We start from the raw sequence: 18,748 nt of genomic DNA on the forward strand, positions 1-18,748 counted from the left end.
ATTTCTAAATGGGGCAGGGAGAAACCTGCCACTTGCCTTGGCTGGTTTTGATTAGCACCTCTAAGTAGACAGTCTACAGCAATCTTGACACTGTTTCACTGCGCTGGAAATCCTAGGGCTAATTTAACATACTGTTCTGTGCCAAAAAAAAAAAAAAGTGGATACATTTTGATTCACAAGAAAGGAGCTGGGAAAGGGGGAGCAGGGAAACTCCCCATAGTTTCACCTTGCCCATCTCTCTTGGGAGGGTAATACTGAGAGTGAAACAAGGGTAATGGGGACAGGTCACTCCAGTGTCAATTCATATTTTGCTGAAGTAATCACATTACATTCCTCAAGGAATTTGTAACACTTTCTGGACATTCCCCTGGTTTGCAGTAGTGGAGCTTTGAAGGAATCAGGTTTGAGGTGTGGGTAGAAACTAAAGAAGAAAGGTAACTCGTGATATAACCAGGCTTACGCTTTTCACCTCAAATGTCATGAGTGTGTTTGAAAACTGGAGGGAAACCCCTCAGGCCTCTGACTGTTCTTCAATCTGTGCCTTGCTCCCTGCCGAGTGAAGAAAATACATATCTCCCAATGCAGAGCAGCAGGCTGCAGGGTTAGTGGTGATGCTGTGAGCTGCTCGTTTCTGTAGCCATGCCCTCATTTTGGAGCATGAGAGGGGAGGATGTTGTGCCCACAAGGTGTAGTGGTGTCTTTTCAGACCTCCTAGGGCCATTTCAGACTGTGTTCCTCTTTAGTGCTCATGGCAAATGGGATAAGGTTTGGCCCTTAATAAATGATGATAAATGTCCCATCAAGTTGGAAGGTTTTCCACTTTGATGTTAAAAGGAGCTTCTTTGTGATTGTTTTTGCTTTTATGAAGAAGTTTTATTTTACAGGTGTGGCCATTGTAAATTCCAGCTGGTACCTATGAATATTTATTTTTCTACCATACACGTAATTGATCTTCTGTGCGTGCAATAAATATGGATCTACATGTAAAGACATTAGTTTTTCCATGATGCACTGTGCATTTTAAGTAGTAGCTTCCAAGTTAAGTGAAAATGACCATAGATGAAACAGTTTGCAGGCATTTGTACAGCTTCCCCCCTACAGCATTCCCAGTAACACTCAGTTCCTTTGTTTAACTGTTTTAAAATTAATTTTGATGGTGAAAACAATTATATAAAGGCCACTTGCTGTAGAGATAACAGTAATAAACCAATGTTTATAGAATTTTTAGGAATCTGAGTAGGTTAAAGTAGAATTATGAAAAATGCTTGCTTGTAACAATGCTGCTCAGTCACCAGTGGAAATCTGTTATTTGTTCTTTACTTTGAGGGTGGTGAGGCACTGGCACGGGTTGCCCAAAGAAGTGAATGAGCCATCCCTGGCAGTGTTAAAGGCCAGGTTGGATAGAGGCTTGGGTGACATGGTCTAGGGTGAGGCATCCCTCCCCTGATGGGTTGAACTAAATCATCTTAAGGTCCTTTTCAATCCAAAGTGTGAAGTAACAAACTATGAATTTCAGGTGCTCATCAAGTGGTATAATAGCTACTTTAGCAATGGTCATTTTACAGCACTCCTCAGACTGCAGCCTAAAGGTTAGAACTATAGTGGTCTCTGTATAAGTAGAGACAAAAGTAATTTGGCTGCACTGTGTCTACTCACTATGGAAGGACATCTGACTAATCTTGAGACATGAGTACTTTTATATCAGGCTCCATACTTTCATAGTTTAAGGATGCTGTTAATTATACTACATCTTGAAAGGCATGAACGTGTGGTGTGTGGGATTGTAAGAACTCCAGTGAAAGTAATTGTGATTTTCTACAGGTGTGGTCGAAGTTCCTATTTAAAAGAGCAAGCAACTACAAAGCTATCCCTGCTAATATTGGCCAGACACAAGGGATTCATGTGTTACAGATGGAAACAGGATTGCTAAAGATTGCTATATTTCCTTGCAGATGTGACGAATATGTCACGCAGTTGGATGAAATGCAGCGGCAGCTTGCAGCAGCTGAGGATGAGAAGAAGACTCTGAACTCCTTGCTTCGGATGGCTATCCAGCAGAAACTGGCGCTGACCCAGCGCCTGGAACATTTGGAGCTTGACCATGAGCAGTCCAAAAGGGCGCGCACAAAATCTGCTTCCAAAGCCAAGAGCAGTAACCCAAGCGTAAGTCATATTCAGTCCTGCGGAGACAGGTCTGAAGGATCTGTCCTTAACAACCAGGTTTTTTGCAATGAGAAATATAAAATCTATTGTGACTAGGACAGGTATGTAGAAAAATCACATTATGCATCTTATTTTATGCTGTCAGCGTAAATCTCCACTATCTAATGTCGCAGTGAGTTGACTTGTACTAGTATGTTGTTGAACCAGGTAATACAAATTGTATTATGGTGGTCTTAACTGTAACTAATTCATAAGTATGGGGATGCTATTAACAAGTTAATAGTGGAAAGGAATTAGCTTTTTTCCACAATTAACATGTATGGGTTTTGCTGTTTATGGTAAATGTTAAAAGAGTACACCTGATATAGCATATCTGGTGCTACTAATTGTAGTTTGTATAGTGCAAACGTGATCCTTTCTCCAGGGTTGCAGCATACTTTGGTAAAAGCATTTACAGGCAGAAACAAACAGAAAACCTTCCTTGTTATTGTGGCTTAAGAAGTGGTGAAAAGCAAATATTAAAATGCAGAGCATTTTGAAACTGGAACCAAACTTAATTTGCCTATTGTGGCAGATATTAAGAACTTGCTGTCAGATCACCACTGTCCAAAGTCCTAAAGCTTTTATAGGCTATAAAAGCTAGAAGGAATATTGGTAGGGTACACTCTTTACACTCTGCTTCTCTCTCTTCAGAGGGTTAACAGAATAAACTTGCACATTTATATTAAAAATATGCAATATTTACCCCATCTGATATAAAACTTAAAATTTGAAGAATTGGGATCCTACCTGGTAGACAGTTCCACTTTAAGAAGTTATGCTGTGGAAAAGTGTCATGTCCTGAAAGGATCTTTGTGGTCTCATATTGCTCCTTGCCAACATAACTCTTTGGAAAGAATCTGTTTTATATATTACTGTAGCCACAAAATATATATGTGTAGAATTAATGTGATTATGGTCTAGTATTGTCAGTTACAAAACAGGTTTTCTCAGCGTTCAGTATTAACCTACATAGGATTAGTATTTCCGAGCTCTGATAGTTTTTTTTTTTAATACACAAAAGGTACTGCATTCCTTATGCAAGCACATGTTTCACAGGGCTCTACATTATAGGCACAGGAAATTGAACCAGATCATTCTGCTAATAATTATTTATGAAGTAGCTTAGTATACAGATTAATCTTTAAAAACAAGTAAACCTTTGTCTGCTATTAAACTTCTAAGAGGCCTTTTTAGCCACTTGATTATTCAGTATGTTTCATAATATAAAAGTGTACTTCATAATTGGTGCCTACGTAAGAGAAAAAGATTTGAAAATGTTGCTTCTAAAATTGTGGAAAACTTGTGGAGCATAGGAAGGCACGCTTCTCTAAACCAGAGTTTTAAAGTGCCTCAAACTTTATTTTAATGTAAAGCCCTGTTCATTTTGTACTCTTTCAAGTAGTTTTGTATGCCTGTAGTATTACTAAAAGCAATGCGAGACTGCAAGTTGCCTGCTTGGTCGTGCTGTTTTATAAAGCCATTCTAATACTCCTGGTGTGGTACTGCCTCATCTCACTACCATTTCTTGCAGATGGTCAGCAGCTTGCTTCCTGCACATTGCCACTCTGCTTACAAGTAGTCAGGAGATATCACAGTGCTAATATAAGGTAATAAGGAGCACAGCTTGTTTTCCCAGTGAGGGGAAACCACAGGGGATTTTGGCTTCCCAGATATTGGGGGAGGGAGGAGGGGAAGACTTCTAAATTTGTACAGTGAGACTTTAAGTCACTGCTTGAGAAGTTCAAAGAAATAGCAATTCTGGCTTTAGGAAACCAGGCCCTGTGCATGTATTATTACTTTTTTTTAGAAAACATTGAGTTCTCCTGAATTTGAGCTTTAATATTGCTAAGTAGCAGGTCTGATATTTTAGAAGCGAGACATCTTTTTAACAATTTTCAATCCTGCTTTTCTTGTTGCTGCACAATCTTCCAAAAGGCCTTTATTCTTCTCATTCATGCATTAAGAATAATTTAAAAATACTTTGTAAAAGCCACATTTGCATGCTAACTTTCTCTGCTTCCATAGAAACAGTTACAATTTTGCTTCCACTACTAAAGGTAGGGAGCTTTAATGCAGTTTTCACTGCTTCCATGTCTCTAATGGCAGTAATTTTGCAAAATACTAATGGCAAAAAGGTAAATTGGAAAAAGTAATTGGATGCATTGTTCATTTATTTCAAATTAACTGGAACTTTCTTTAAAGATTTCAGTGTTACCACAGTGGTACCAGACAGGCAGTGGTACCAGACTATTACTATCAGTCTTGGCTTATGCTTTCAGTTCCAAGTAGGAACAATTTTGCTATTATGCCAATAGTCTCAGTAGTTATTTTCATCTTCATTAATTTCTGTGAATTATCAAAAAAAAAAAAAAGGTAAAAAAGCCAACTTGACTGCTGTTTGAGCTTGTCAAAGTTATGGTTTGACTTCATGTTACAAAAAGAAGTGAAGAATGGTGGTAAGGTGACTTGATCCTGCTGTTTGTATTTTTAGATAATATTTAAGACTGAGTCTTGTCATTCTTGATTAACAGTTTCTTGAAATGTACATTTTCTGTAAGTCCTTCATATCACTTCCAATGGGTTGGGATAAAGCATGGAAAATTCCTTAAGCCGTCACCTACCTCTGCAAGCAGGCTCTTCTTCTGAATGATATTCTCTGCATTGGCCTGCATGATATAACTGACCTGCATGTTTTGGAGAACCTAAAGCTTCACTGAAAATGTTTCTTGCACATTCATTGCTATTAATGTGCTTGAACAGCAAAGCTTTATTCAGTACTTGTAAGAAACCTTCTTTCTGCAAAGCTATTGCTTCCAGGCTAAACCTGTACAGCATTGTTTCACTGGCGAGCTAAGGTGGCTGCTTCTACCCCAGTAAGCTAACAGACACCCTCAGCCAACTAACCTGCGTTTGCAGCACGTTGTTTTCAGTTCTTTAATTGAGAAATAAACACTGATTCTGATTTTTTCCCCCTAACGCTATTTTATTTTTCCATTTTCCAGCTGTAGAATAGTCCCTGGAGAAGGCCTTTCCATCAGTTCAACAGCATTTCTTAGTCTCTTTCATTATGGTTGAAAGTGGTAGCCCATTGTACAAAGAATGAAAACCACTGATCTGATCCTAAATTTTGAAAACGCCTTTTCCTATATATACTACCTGAAACTTCCTTTTTATGTCTGAAGCTATAAAACAAACAAGCTTTACCTAAAAGTGCTGCTGCAGTAAGAAAACTTACAAGTGCTGAAGAAACCTACTTCAAATATAAAGATCACCACATTAGTTTATGATCTACTAGAAATGTTCAGATGGAGGAATTTCTTATTTCATTGCAGATTCTCATTTTTATCTGATTGTTAAACCTGTGCACTTTTGATATTTTGATATTTTTCTTTAGCTTCTTTAGTTCCTTTTGTAGAATGATTTATATAAATGCAGTGGTTTGTGCTCATAGTCTCTTTCCAGTTTGGGCTTGTGATTTTTGAATTCTACATCAGCATGTGGCAGAGATTTTTTGAGGACTCTAGATTGTGGTTATAAAAGAGTTTCAGCAAAAAACCAGGAGCTCTGCTAAACTGCTGTGCTTCAGCAGCTTTTTTTATTATAAAATATTAAGCTTTATATGTTTAAATTACTGATTGATTTTTTTTTTTTTTTTTTTTTTTTTAAACTGCCATGTTAGTTAAGAAATCCAGGGTATTCAAATTCTGGGGTTTTTTTCATATTGTATTATTATTCTTAGGAATAGTTCAATGTAACAAGAAGAAAACTTGACTCTGCTCTGGTTAAAACAGTAATAGGCACTTGAAAAATATTAAATAAGAGTAGTATTACCTATAAATTCCAGAATTCCTGGGTTCTAGGAAGTTGAAGTATTATTGATTAACAGAATTTTATACAACTATACCAGTTAAATTCCAAATTGGAATTGTTTTGTTACTTTTTCATTTTATTGTGCCAAATTCTGGTACATCTAGAAAGAAAAATTCTAAAGTTGTCAGTGATAGGGTGTTATATATCAGCGCCTTTCTGTCATTAATTATTGCCAGTAGTGCCTTGAATCATTTTAAGGGAGAGTCTTAGAATAGCTTAGTCTAAGTCATGTAACTTAGAAGAAATGAAATAGCTGTTTTGGAATTTATTGAAGACATGGAGCAATAAGTGAAACTGTGTGAACTCCCCCTTCGCACATTTTAATGGGTAGTCTTACTATAGAGATTATATATTCAAGGAATTGTAATAAATTCTGTTAGTCAGTGATATTTCATCAGGCAACTCCTTGCAAATTCAGGGCTGTAGAGAAAAAAACAAAACAAAACAAAACAAACCCAACAAACCCAAATACACTGTGGGAACCAAACGGACTCATGTTGAACTAAGAAGCAAGATATATTAACACATTTGTGGTAACAGTACAGAGAGCATATTGGGAATGTTGATGTTATGTTAGCTTTGTTGGTGGTGGATGCATTTAACCATAGTATTGTTTGCAAATGTGAACAGCAAAGCATTGATATCTTCTCTTGCATGTTGTATCTAATTGTAATTTCAGGAAACAGAAACAGAGAAGTGAATCAACAAGCTGGGCCTATTGCTCAGCTGTTTGTTGAGGCTCACATGAATGATTAAATTGGTGCTTGCTGGGGGGGAGCATTCCCACTCCTCAAAAAAAGTACAAATTGAAATAATACTGACAGTGGGGAAAAGATTTCTGTTTGCTGGAAAAAGCATTATTATTCCTAGACGTGGGGACTTGTATTTCCATCTTCTGTTACAGTATTGATTCATAAGAAATATTGTTGCATTTAAAATAACTACATTTGTATGTGGGTATTTATTTGAAATGATGTCCAAGTACTGTATTATGTTTTATGTGCATTACCTTTTAGTGGTGGATTGGTCTCCATTTAACATCATATGCATGTATTCCTGCCAAGTAACCTTTACACAGATCTGGAAAAAAAGTTTTTAAAAAAAAAAAAAAAAAAAGTTAAAGAGAATGTGGAAACTTCTGAGAAGTGTAACTGTGTGTCCATGGGTGACCTGAGGGGTAGAGAGGGCAAAACCTTACTTCCAAATTAATAGAAATATGTTTAATGTAGGAAAGATCTGCCTGCGTAAAGGTAGTCACATTGGCAGTATCAATAAAAGAAAACAGGAATTGCATTTTCTGCTTGGTGTTTTTGTTTTAAGGCGGCATCATTTCAATTAGTCTTCCTGAGCCATTTTCAGTGTGGGGCTAAAGAAATGTTAATTTTTATCTGAGAGAAAATAAAAAACCTAACTTTGCTGCAGGTCTAGAAAACTCATTACTTGTGCTCATATTTATCCTGTGTGCTATTCCATGAGATTCTCCTGGACCAGCTTTGGCCCTGGTCAGACTGGTTTAGTCTGTTTCACTGAATAACCGTGCAAACACTCATACTAGTACAGGAACTAGTACAGGGAGAGTAGCACTAATGTTTTTGGTGGCAGTGGTGACAAGTCTTCCTGAAATTACATCTTAATTTCTCATATACTCTCCAAAATGTATTAAGATGTTGTTTATCCAGTAGAATTAACAAACAACCCTGAAGGAGTGTGCTTACAGTCTGAGGGCGAAGCTGAGGTTTACCCCATCAATACAAGGATATTCCTTGATTGATGAAATATGGTTCTATACTATAGTTTAATAACTCTTCAGTCCCCAGGTAGGATTCCTAGAACTATTTTGTTTATTGTTTGTATTCCTGGTAGCAGTGAGTTGCATTACACCAGCTAATCTGGGACTCTTCATCAGGGACTGTAGTGATAGGACAAGGGGGAAAGGCTTTAACTTGCCAGAGAGGGGAGACTGAGATGAGCTCTTAGGCAGAAGCTCTTCCCTGTGAGGGTGCTGAGGCGCTGGCACAGGGTGCCCAGAGAAGCTGTGGCTGCCCCATCCCTGGCAGTGTTCAAGGCCAGGTTGGACACAGGGGCTTGGAGCAACCTGCTCTAGTGGAAGGTGTCCCTGCCCGTGGCAGGGGTTGGAACTGGATGAGCTTTAAGGTCCCTTCCAGCCCAAACCATGCTGTGATTTTGTGATTTTAATCAACATAATATATATTGTTACTGGAGAGCAATGTGGCATTTTTACTTAAGCATTGAAAATACTTCTTGAATTGTGTGCAGTATACTATCTGAGCATATTTGCTAGGATACTTGCCCTGGTTGTGCAGTTCTGTATTTGCTATAGCAGAAGCTTTATCTGCAGGGCGATCTAAGGGAGAAATATCTTATAAATATCTATATGTATACAAATGACAGAAGAACAGGAACAGACCTGCTGAAATAGTACAACAGTGTGGTTCAAAAATGCTTTCTTAAGAAAATAAGAAAACGAGAAGGAGAATATTTAGCTTAAAAGCTTGTCTAGTGAATGGCTCCATTAAAACATTAGTGTCTTTGACTCTTTCCATTTAGAAAAAAATGCAGTGCCTGGAGGGAATGTCGCCTGTGCTGAGTGGGGCGGGTGGGTCACCAGCTGCATTCCAGGCTGCAGATGTTGCTTGATTTAGTCTCTGGGCAAGGAATCTGCCTGCGAATGTGTAACACTCCTGGATTCTGTGGGTTCAGTAATCCATTAGTGATAGTTTGTTTCATGCAAGTAAGGCTTGAAAACAAACTCATAACTTCCCAGAGGAGGAACAGGGCAGAATTCAGGTGGGCTTAAGAGGCCTAAAGATAAAGAGAAGCAGACCTGAAAGTCCCCATGTACCTAGTTTCATGGGGTTAAGACAAAGAAAATTAGACATAGGTGCTTTTTGGAGATTCCACTGAATAAGATGGTAACATACACAAATATTTACAGAACTTAGTTTCAAAAATAATTCACATTCTTGTGGGTTTTTTTAAGGCTGATGATGTAGATTGACCTATAGGACCAGGAAAAGGTATTTTTCTACCCAAAGACTAAGCAAAACCAAAATAAAACTATAAAGATCACTTCTGTGAGCTCAAAACCAAGCAAAGCAGCTAATTAATATGATTATTTTGAGTATATGATTATTATATTGAAAGTTTATCTACAAACATTTATCATATATGTAGAATACCATTGTAGAATGTTATTCTACAAACATTTATCACAAACATTCATTAGCGGTTGCTGGGAAAAACACTCGCGTACAAGCTACTCAAAAGATTACTTCATCCTATTCCTTTCTTTTCTTCCAAGAGGTGCTGACCTTTCCCACTAACGGAAATTTCACTGCTTCTTGGTGAAAAAGCAAATTTCCACAAGAAGGGGCTATTGCAGCTGCAGAGTGAACTTTCTTTCCTTGTATACTGAGCATGGTATCCCCAAGGTAATCTAGGATCTCATACATTGGAACTGCATCAGCCAGCCTTACCACATCCGACCCTGTAACTCTGGGACACACTATTCTTAAGTCATCAGATTTGATAATTATCAAGTGAAGTGGTTGTAAAATGTCTTAGATCCAGTAACTGTGTTAAACAATAACAACAACAACAACAACAAAAAAAGCCAGCAAACAAGCTGTATCCAGTTCTAGATGTTAAAGCAGACTCTTTCTGAGGCCTCCAACACAAGAGGTCATGGAGCTGTTGGAGCAAGTCCAGAGGAGGCTACAGAGATGCTCCAGGGGCTGGAGCAGCTCTGCTCTGGAGACAGGCTGAGAGAGCTGGGCTGGGTCAGCCTAGAGAACAGAAGGCTCCTTAAGGGGAGACCTCAGAGCAACTCCTGGTGCCTAAAGGGGCTACAAGAAACCTGGAGAGGGGCTTTGGACAAGGGCCTGTAGGGACAGGCCAAGGGGAATGGCTTTAACCTGCCAGAGGGGAGATTGAGATGAGCTCTGAGGCAGAAGTTCTTCCCTGTGGGGGTGCTGAGACGCTGGCACGGGGTGCCCAGAGAAGCTGTGGCTGCCCCATCCCTGGCAGTGTTTAAGGCCAGGTTGGACACAGGGGCTTGGAGCAACCTGCTCTAGTGGAAGGTGTCCCTGCCTGTGGCAGGGGATTGGAACTGGATGAGCGTTAAGGACCTTCCAACCCAAACCAGACCATGACTCTATGAAGTAAAGATAATATACCAAGTGGAAGCAATGTAATGAAAGCTGATTTTTGTGATTATTCTGGAGAAAACCTAGAGAAATTTTAAAATATATTTAAAACCTACTATATCCTAATACTTAACTAGGACAATGTTTGTGATGCAGGTTAAGGCTACAGACATAAGCAAAGCTTGAGTTAGCTACATATAGAAGTGAATTTAAGGTAGGCTGAGTTAGTTACAAGTATGCACACTCAGATTTCCACCAGCTTAGCAAGTAAGAGTCAAAGTTGGTTAACTAATTTGCAAATTACTTTCTGGGCAGAACCCACAAATAGTATGGCATTCTCTGAATCAAGTTGTGTTAGAAGGACACCCTGTGAGGCTAAAACTGTACCTGCCCAATTCTCCTTGTTGCAAGAATTTTGAACAACTTTTTATTTTTAAAATAATTCTGTGATCTTACTTGCAAAAATGTCAGCAGGTGGATATGTGAATTGTCACTGTCCTATGCTAAAAATACTGCCGCATGTTTTAACAGACAGGAGAAACTTTAAATCTGACAATGCAGTACGTGGTTTTAAAAGAGATCATACATATTGAGCAGACTTTTTAAAAATAAATACTTGCTAGCACATGTATAATTGGTTATTGTCAATAGTGGTATTTGTCTGTTTTGAAACTGATTATTTCTGCTTTTCAAACAGTAATGGATGCGAGTAATTACAAATCTCTATTTAAGGAAAGAAAAACAATGGTTCATTTTAGTATGTGCTGCTTTGTATTGCTTCACATTAAAGAAGATAAAGGAGAAATTATCTTTTGAAACTTTGCTCCCTACTTTTCACACAGAAATGTTAAGTTAAAACAGTCTCTCGGTATACAGGCACATGATCACTCAAAGCTAAGGAAAATTCTATTTGGCAATTTTATCATCACAAGCATTTTTCCCTTAATTTCTGGTGATGAAGCTGTTCCTACCTAGAACAGTTTGTATCCTTATTCCAAATTATGTTGAGTAAATATTCAGGCAGCTTTTACTAATCTCAGATGTTATTTAGCTTTTCCTAAAAGGTAGTGCTTCTACCCTGGATTTCAAATTAATGGAGCTCAAGGCTTTATCAAGGGATAAAGAGTAAAGTATTTGTTCCAGCAGTAGAACATTAGCTTCCTGTTATCGCCAAATGAACAATGAGCCTTTATTAAGCCAATCATCAAAGTCTTGGAGACCAGGCATTAATATCTCTCTGTTTAGAAGACTCATGTCTCTGTCAGGGAGACAACTGTTGAGCCCATGCTATTGACACCTTTGGGAGGAGGGATTTTAAGCATGATCTTACCTGCATCTAAAGAATAGCCTGAACTTGGGCCTTCTTAGGATCGGGAAAGCATTAATTCTTTTTAGCTGGTAGTCATGTGGTTATTTAGTAACAACTCTCAAACCCAAGATTCGATTTGTACAAAGAAGTTCCTTGTGTGTTTGACTTTCTCCGTAGGGACAGAATTCCTAGCTATCAGCTATCGCCAGTGCGCACGTGCTCTTCATACTTAGGGTGGCAAGGTTTTTTTGGTCAGAGCAAATACTTGAGTACAGGGCCAGGACCCTGCTGGTAGGGAGTCACCTACATGGTTTTAGCTGCAGGTACTGCTAGTTAGTTTAGCTCGGGTACTCACCACTACAGCCTGATGTGCTAGAGGTCTGATGTGCTTCACATCTGTTGGCAAAAAGTTAGTGTTTGCTCTTTCCTCACTTCAGATGCTTTAATCTGAATAACAAATCAGGTAACTGATTCAAAATAGTGTGCAATAGTCAGCCTATGAAGATGCTGTCATATTGGAGGATGAAGCAGTTACCCAGCAGAGCTGGAGATGAAGTAGCGCACCTAACCATTCTCAAAGAGCTGGGTCAAAAGAAAGCCAACCACACTGTGCCACTGCTGTGAAGCATCAGACCAAGCACCCAGTCTTCCATCTGTTCTCCCTGTCTTTGACCTTCAGATCTTGCTGCGAACATGAGCAGTGCTTTTCTCTTGCATGTTTGTGTCCTCCTGTTGGGTTTGTGTGAGCAACTATTATGTACTAGTTTTGGTCTTTGCTGACATTACTTTAGGAACCAGCTAGAACAAGAAAGAATCCAATTTTCAGGCACCAGGTACTTTGTTTTTTAGTTGCAGGAACAAAGCCATCTTGCTCTGTAAGACCTGCTGGCTCTTTTACAGAGCAGTTCATTGTGGCTGGCACCTTCCATTCTGCTGCTGGTAATTCATCAGAATGGTGGCACCTTGTAAATGTCTCTAAATTGCACCTTCCTATAGGCTGCCAATGAAACTACATGCCTGATGTTGCACCACTGCTAGTGGGCTTTAGGGTTTGTGGCTTTCTTAAGTTACTGCGTTTAGGTATGATACTAGAACGGGAGGGGAAGAGAAACAGGCTGCTCCTCATCTTGGCCTTTAAGCTTTTTTTCCTTTGTGCTATATGGATGAAAGATTGGGTGGTTGTTTGGGTTTTTTCCCTTTAAATAACAGGAAGCTGTCCCTTCCCCCAGCCCTTCCCTCCATCCCCTGATTGGATCTTGATTTTCAGTAAAAAAACCCAAAAAACAAACAGTTGCTAAAAGCTTGTTCAGCTTTTAATTGGAACAATGAGGGCAGGGAATAGCTGAGAACGCTCCTCCCAAGAGCTGTTCTCCAGAGGCTGAAGTATCTTTCATCGGCTCAGTGCAGTTAGGCTCTCAGTGATGTTCACAACCTCCCTAAGTTAACGACAGTCTACAGCAGAACTGGAATTACAGCCCAGAGAAGGGCTGAGAGCTAAAGATAATGTTTGTGTTCTGCCTTTCTAATCTGGTTGCTGATTGGGCAGTGGAAAGTATGGTAAGAAGACATGCCTTTCCTCCCCTTTGTTTCTTATTATTCTTAGAGACATAGTTATCATAAGCTCTCCTGATTCCTTGTCTGACTTGGGTTAGACTCTTCTTTCTCATCTGGAAGGAGATGTAAAAGTGAGACCATCACTTTTGCTGCTTTATTGTATCTATGGAGCTCAGGGCTCTTCTAAGAAACCTAAAAGAACATCTGCTAGCAAAGGGGCAACAAATAGATCTTCTTCTGTTTCTGTGCCATTTGTAGGAGGCAAAATTGTCATTGTTGCTCCTCCCATTCCTCTGAAGCCAGTTTTCACCAGTGTTCTGTTTCAGAACACTTTTTCTACCAAAATCAGCCACTAGTCCAATCTCAAATATCTATTTGTAGAAAATCTGATGTGTTTCTGACAGGCGGGTGAGGAGGAGGGGAAGTTGCAGGAGGAGAAATGAGAAAGTGTGGTGAGGGGGTGTAAGCATGAGGCAGATCTAAAAGGAAAGTATGCAAGAACATGGAAGAGGCAGCAAAGGAAAAAATGGCAGCAATGGATTAGAATGGACTGTTTGAGCAACCTGGAGCAGCTGGATCTGCTGTGGGCAGGGATTGTTTGGCATAAAGCCTAAGAACAACTCAATTCCAAAAAAGCAGCTGGCAATTTCATGTAGTCTGGTAGTACAGACTGCCTAGTGTGCATTTCTCCATCTGAAAGGGATCAGCCAGCACATTTATTAGCCATCAGGGGCTAGGAAGAGGCACATGAGACCACAGAAAGAAGAAACAGTGCAAGAAAATGAGGAGAACGTGGAAGAGGAGCATGTTCCCTGGCATGTTTGAATGCTTTATGTGTGGTTTTGGAATGTCTCCTGCAAGTCTCCTGAGTTGCAGCAATCCTCTTTCTTTAAGCTTCAGTTCATAGAATGATTTCTTCCAGTTACTCTCTGAGTCAACCTAAATGCAGCTACACTTATCTGAGTGTCAATATCAAGCGTAAGCAGATGCATTTGACTAGCCTCGGGTTAGGTTGCTTTTAAACATGGTTTTAACTAAATCAGTTTCTATGTTGTTATATTGAGAACTAAGTTTGCTGCCCCACCTGCCTATGGAAAGCTGAGAGCCAAGTCTATGTCAGTCCCAGCTTCCAAAGCTAAAGCAGGCCAAATGCTGTCATACCTCATCCTACTGATGGACACACTCCTGGGAGAGCTGGGAGATCTGTGACCCCTAGTGCCCTCTGAAAACTGTGCAGAAAGTAACAGAGAGAAACAGAGCAGAGGCGGGACAGCAGGACAGGTCCACCACGGGGGAGCCACGAGTTTGGCACGGGTAATGTGGTGGCAAGTCCCTGAGTGGTTTAGAACCTAGTATTCACAGCTGTGGTATTACTGTGATAACCACGTAGTGCCCAGCTCTCCCTTACTCATTTAGAGCCTGCAGCTCTGCAACATTCTTACTAGAAGTCCTTCCTTTAGCCTGCATTTGGTGCACACAGCTAAAATGTGGAAGTGCAGATGCTGTTGCAAGTTTGCTGTTGTGGTATGTTCCCCAAAAAGGGTTGCAGGGTTTGTGCAATTACAGACTATCAGGGCTCCTGACACAAAATACAACTGTTCTCATGTGTAGGTGTTAGACTGGGCAGTCTAAAACTGGTTTAAGTAATGTGAAGAAAATTTTTCCAAATGAGCTTCGTGACTAGAGGGGAGGCAAGAGCACACGTCCCAGCAGGGTGGGATGCCAGCACCAGCGGCTGGTCAGGAACGCTTGGTCTTCGACCTCACTGACTGTGGGTTTTATTCTTGGTATCCAGCAAATCAAGGCATAGATTTGGACAGATGAGTTAAAGTTTGTACTTTAGCCGATCAGTTTATGCAGCATGGCTGGAGTATCTGGCTAATGTGTGAAGGTGACTAAGTCCTATTCTTTACAAGTCTGGCCATCACTGAAGATCCAATTCTTCTACATGGCCTTTGTGCTGAAAGTGCCAAATTTCCCACTCAGCCCCCTCCTGCTCTGTCAATTACAGAACTTCTCAAAGTTTGGAACCACTCTTTGTAATCTCAGCTCTGTGAAATAAGGCTGACTGTGGCCTAAGAGAAGGGTGGAGAATCCAGAATGAGAGAGAAATCTTCTTCCTAACTTTCCAAGAACTTTTTCCAGATATCAGGATACAGAAAAAAACCTTCAATAAAACAAAACCCCCGAACACCACCACCAAAAAACCCCCCCAAAACCCTAAAAAAAACTATAGAAGCCCAAATGCCAAAGTTTAAATGTAGTGCTAGAGGCTGGTTTTGAGGTCTTGCCTATAGAACGTTAAGGTATTTTAAAAGGCAAACTCTATGAATAAGTTCACTGAAGCTCGCTGGGAAAAGACAGGATGTCCTGGCAGTTCCTTCCTTCTCTGTGTTCTGGCAGTCTTGTACAGGGTTGTTTCATCCTTGTTCCCTCTTTAATTCCAGGTTAAGGGTACATTCCTGCAAGGAGCACTGTAATGGCGTTTTATCCAGTTCTCATCTCTGTGCAACATACTTTCATTCATAACTAAATGGTAAAAAAATGTCAAAGGGATGTGCTCATTATGCTGGAACACACAGTATCGGGCCTTCCAACTCCGGGGCTGTGGGATTTGGAGCAGTTCTGCCCGGCAAGCAGGAGATGGCAGCGCACTGTAGAGCAGCTCCTCATACAGCCTGCACTCAGCATCCCTGCTTAGGGCAAAGGAGCCGAGAGCAGTGCGGACATGTCATGTTTCTTCCACGCTAAAAGACTTGACTTTTACCCCAAGAATTCTTCTTCCCCGCCCCTTTCTTCCTCTGTTTAGCTTTGCCAGTTTTCCCCATGGCTTTTCACAGCTCATCTTGAATGTATTTCTCACTCTTCTGACAAGTTGCTGGCTTGGCAGGTCTGGAACAGTTTTATGAACAGTTACCATTACTGCAGCTGATTACCTTTTTGAACCATGGGATAGACACTAAATGGAACCACAAGTGCGAAGAAATTTTCACAGAATCATCACAGAATCCCAGACTGGTTTGGGCTGGAAGGGACGTTAAAGCTCATCCAGTTCCAACCCTCCGCCATGGGCAGGGACACCTTCCCCTAGACCAGGTTGCTCCAAGCCCCGTCCAATCCGGCCTTGTACACTGCCAGGGATGGGGCAGCCACAGCTTCTCCGGGCAACCCATGCCAGTGTCTCACCACCCTCTGGTAACTTGGCTTGGTTCCCCAGGATATGCCATTTATCAGTGTGCCTCATCATCAACTCTTTTAGGCTTGAGCTGTACCTGCCATGACCATGAACCTGCCTGCGAAATTCAATGCCTATTAGGAACAGTTTGTGGGCTAGCAAAATCTGTGTTTCCAGCTGCACATTAGGTCAATTGGCTTGAGAGTGGTTGTCAAGCAGGAAGAGCTCAGCCTGCATCTTCCACTTTGCCTGTCCTAATCCAGAACTTGAGAGTACTGTTTCAAAACAGCATGGCCAAGATGCCATCATGGGTGAGCACAGCAGCCTGTGGCCAGTCCTGGGGAGGCGGTTGCAAATAAGCGAATACTTCTCTGTAGTCTCAGCTCACCACTTAGTGGCATTGCCAGTCTGCGCGGGCTCTTTGTGAAAGGTAAGCAGCTAGGCAAGCACTGCAGACATTGTGTCCCACTGTACAGAGAGAAACAAAGCTAAAACTGTTGAAATAAATCATAAATCCCATTATCCAATGGATAGCACAGCCGCACATGCATCGCCAAGAAGCTTCTATATGGCATTTCACAAAAGCTGTTGCGCTTTGGCTTTCCTCACTGTCATGCCATCACTGTTTGAGATCTCACACTATTTTTAGAAGTCAGAGAACCAGGAATCTGCTCTTGCTTTGCAACTGATCAGGAAAAGATTTACAACTGATGAGCAAAGTACATTGGGCTTCCTGCCATCCCAAGCTACTTTCCATTAAGGAGGGATGCTGAATTCCTACCTCTCTGGTTTCCTCATTGGTTGTTTCTTGCTGGTTTCTGTTCTAGCTTGCTTCAACATATATATTTGGGAAAGGTGTACTTGTCAGCTCAGGGCTCTGCCATGCACTGAATCACTCAGAGACAGGATAGCTTTGCTTATGGAATGTTATGTGCTTTGGGTTTTGTGTGTCCTCTACTCATTATGCCTTCGATGGCAATTTCCTTCAATGACTGCAGGAAAATCCAGTGTCTAGTCACAACATGATGAACTAGTCTGAAAAGTTATGAAGAAAGATGTGTCTAGCTGATTACTCTCTTCTGCACTGGACCTGAACCTATGGTGTACCTTTTTGGTTACTATTGCTCTTCACAAAAGAAAAATAGTGCTATAGATGTTTTTACCATCTGGTAAAAAACAAGCCCCAGTGCCAAACTCTAAGCACCAAAACGAAAAGCCAGGTTTCATTAGTTTATGAAATTTTGCTGCCTAGTGCTAATGTAGAAACTACAGTAATTAATTCCAGTAGCTTACCTGCTAAAATTGGTGTCATTTCTCAATAGATAAACCTGCTACATCAAAAGTGGTAAATAATTCTGTTATTTAAAAATTAAAGGCTAATAGTGCTCCAGGAAAGACTTGATTTCTCTCAGAGATTTAAAGAAACTGCACCAGAAAATCTACTCTTGGGTCTGTAGCGCATCTTCAGTTGTATTCTATGGTGAGGCTACAGATCTGATGGACAGGGGCAAAGCAGTTGACATCATATACTTGTATGACACCTGTACTTGTGCAAAGCGTTTGACACTGTTCTGCATGACATCCTTGTCTCTAAATTGGAGATACATCAATTTGATGGATGGACCACTTGGTGGATGAAGAATTGGCTGGATGGCCATGTGCAAAGAGTTGTGGTCAATGGCTCAATGTCCAATTGGAGACCAGTAACGAGTGGTGTCCCCCAGGGATCGGAGTTGGGACCGATCCTGTTCACCGTCTTTGCCAGCGACATGGACAGTGGGATTGATGCACCCTCAGCAAATTTACTGACAACACTAAGTTATGTGGTTCAGTTGATACGCTGGAGGGAAGGGATGGAATCCAGAGGGACCTTGAGATGCTTGAGACGTGGCCAATGCCAATCTCATGAAGTTCAACCAAGCCAAGTGCAAGGTCCTACACCTGGGTCAGGGCAATTCCAGGCACTGCTACAGGTTGGGCAGAGAAGTGATTCAGAGCAGCCCTGCAGAGAAGGGCTTGGGGGTGTCAGTTGATGAGAAACTGAACATGAGCCGGCTTCAGTGTGTGCTTGAGTCCACAAACCGACCGTGTCCTGGGCTGCATCAAAAGAAGCGTGACCAGCAGGTTGAAGGAGCTGATCCTGCCCCTCTACTCTGCTCTCATGAGACCCCACTTGGAGCACTGTGTGCAGTTCTGGTGACACAAGAGAGACGTGGAGCTGTTGGAGTAAGTCCAGAGGAAGCCACAAGGATGATCAGGGGCTGGAGCACCTCCCGTATGAAGACAGGCTGAGAAAGTTGGGGGTGTTCAGCCTGGAGAAGAGAAGCTGCATGGAGACCTCAGAGCAGCTTCCACTATCTGAAGGGGACTACAAGGATGCTTCTTCATTAGGGACTGTAGCGATAGGACAAGGGCTAACGGGTTTAAACTGAAACAGGGGAAGTTCAGGTTAGATATAAGGAAGAAGTT

At 41.0% G+C, this 18,748-nt stretch overlaps 1 protein-coding gene across 2 annotated transcripts in view; it reads left to right on the forward strand.

The window, feature by feature from the left end:
* The window catches only part of BICD2 (BICD cargo adaptor 2), a 98,204-nt gene extending 90,836 nt beyond the window's left edge, over positions 1-7,368 (forward strand). Inside the window, exons 7-8 of one of the 2 annotated variants that reach the window (XM_030501280.1) lie at positions 1,953-2,163; positions 5,208-7,368. In XM_030501280.1, coding sequence (XP_030357140.1) covers positions 1,953-2,163; positions 5,208-5,213 — 217 coding nt within the window. In that variant the 3' untranslated portion in view covers positions 5,214-7,368. Of the gene's footprint in view, positions 1-1,952 lie in introns of both variants that reach the window. The other variant, XM_030501279.1, reaches the window with a different exon arrangement.
* Positions 7,369-18,748: the final 11,380 nt, after the last annotated feature.

The sequence above is a fragment of the Strigops habroptila genome, chromosome 11, assembly GCF_004027225.2.
Source record: "Strigops habroptila isolate Jane chromosome 11, bStrHab1.2.pri, whole genome shotgun sequence".
Taxonomy (NCBI): Eukaryota; Metazoa; Chordata; class Aves; order Psittaciformes; family Psittacidae; genus Strigops; species Strigops habroptila.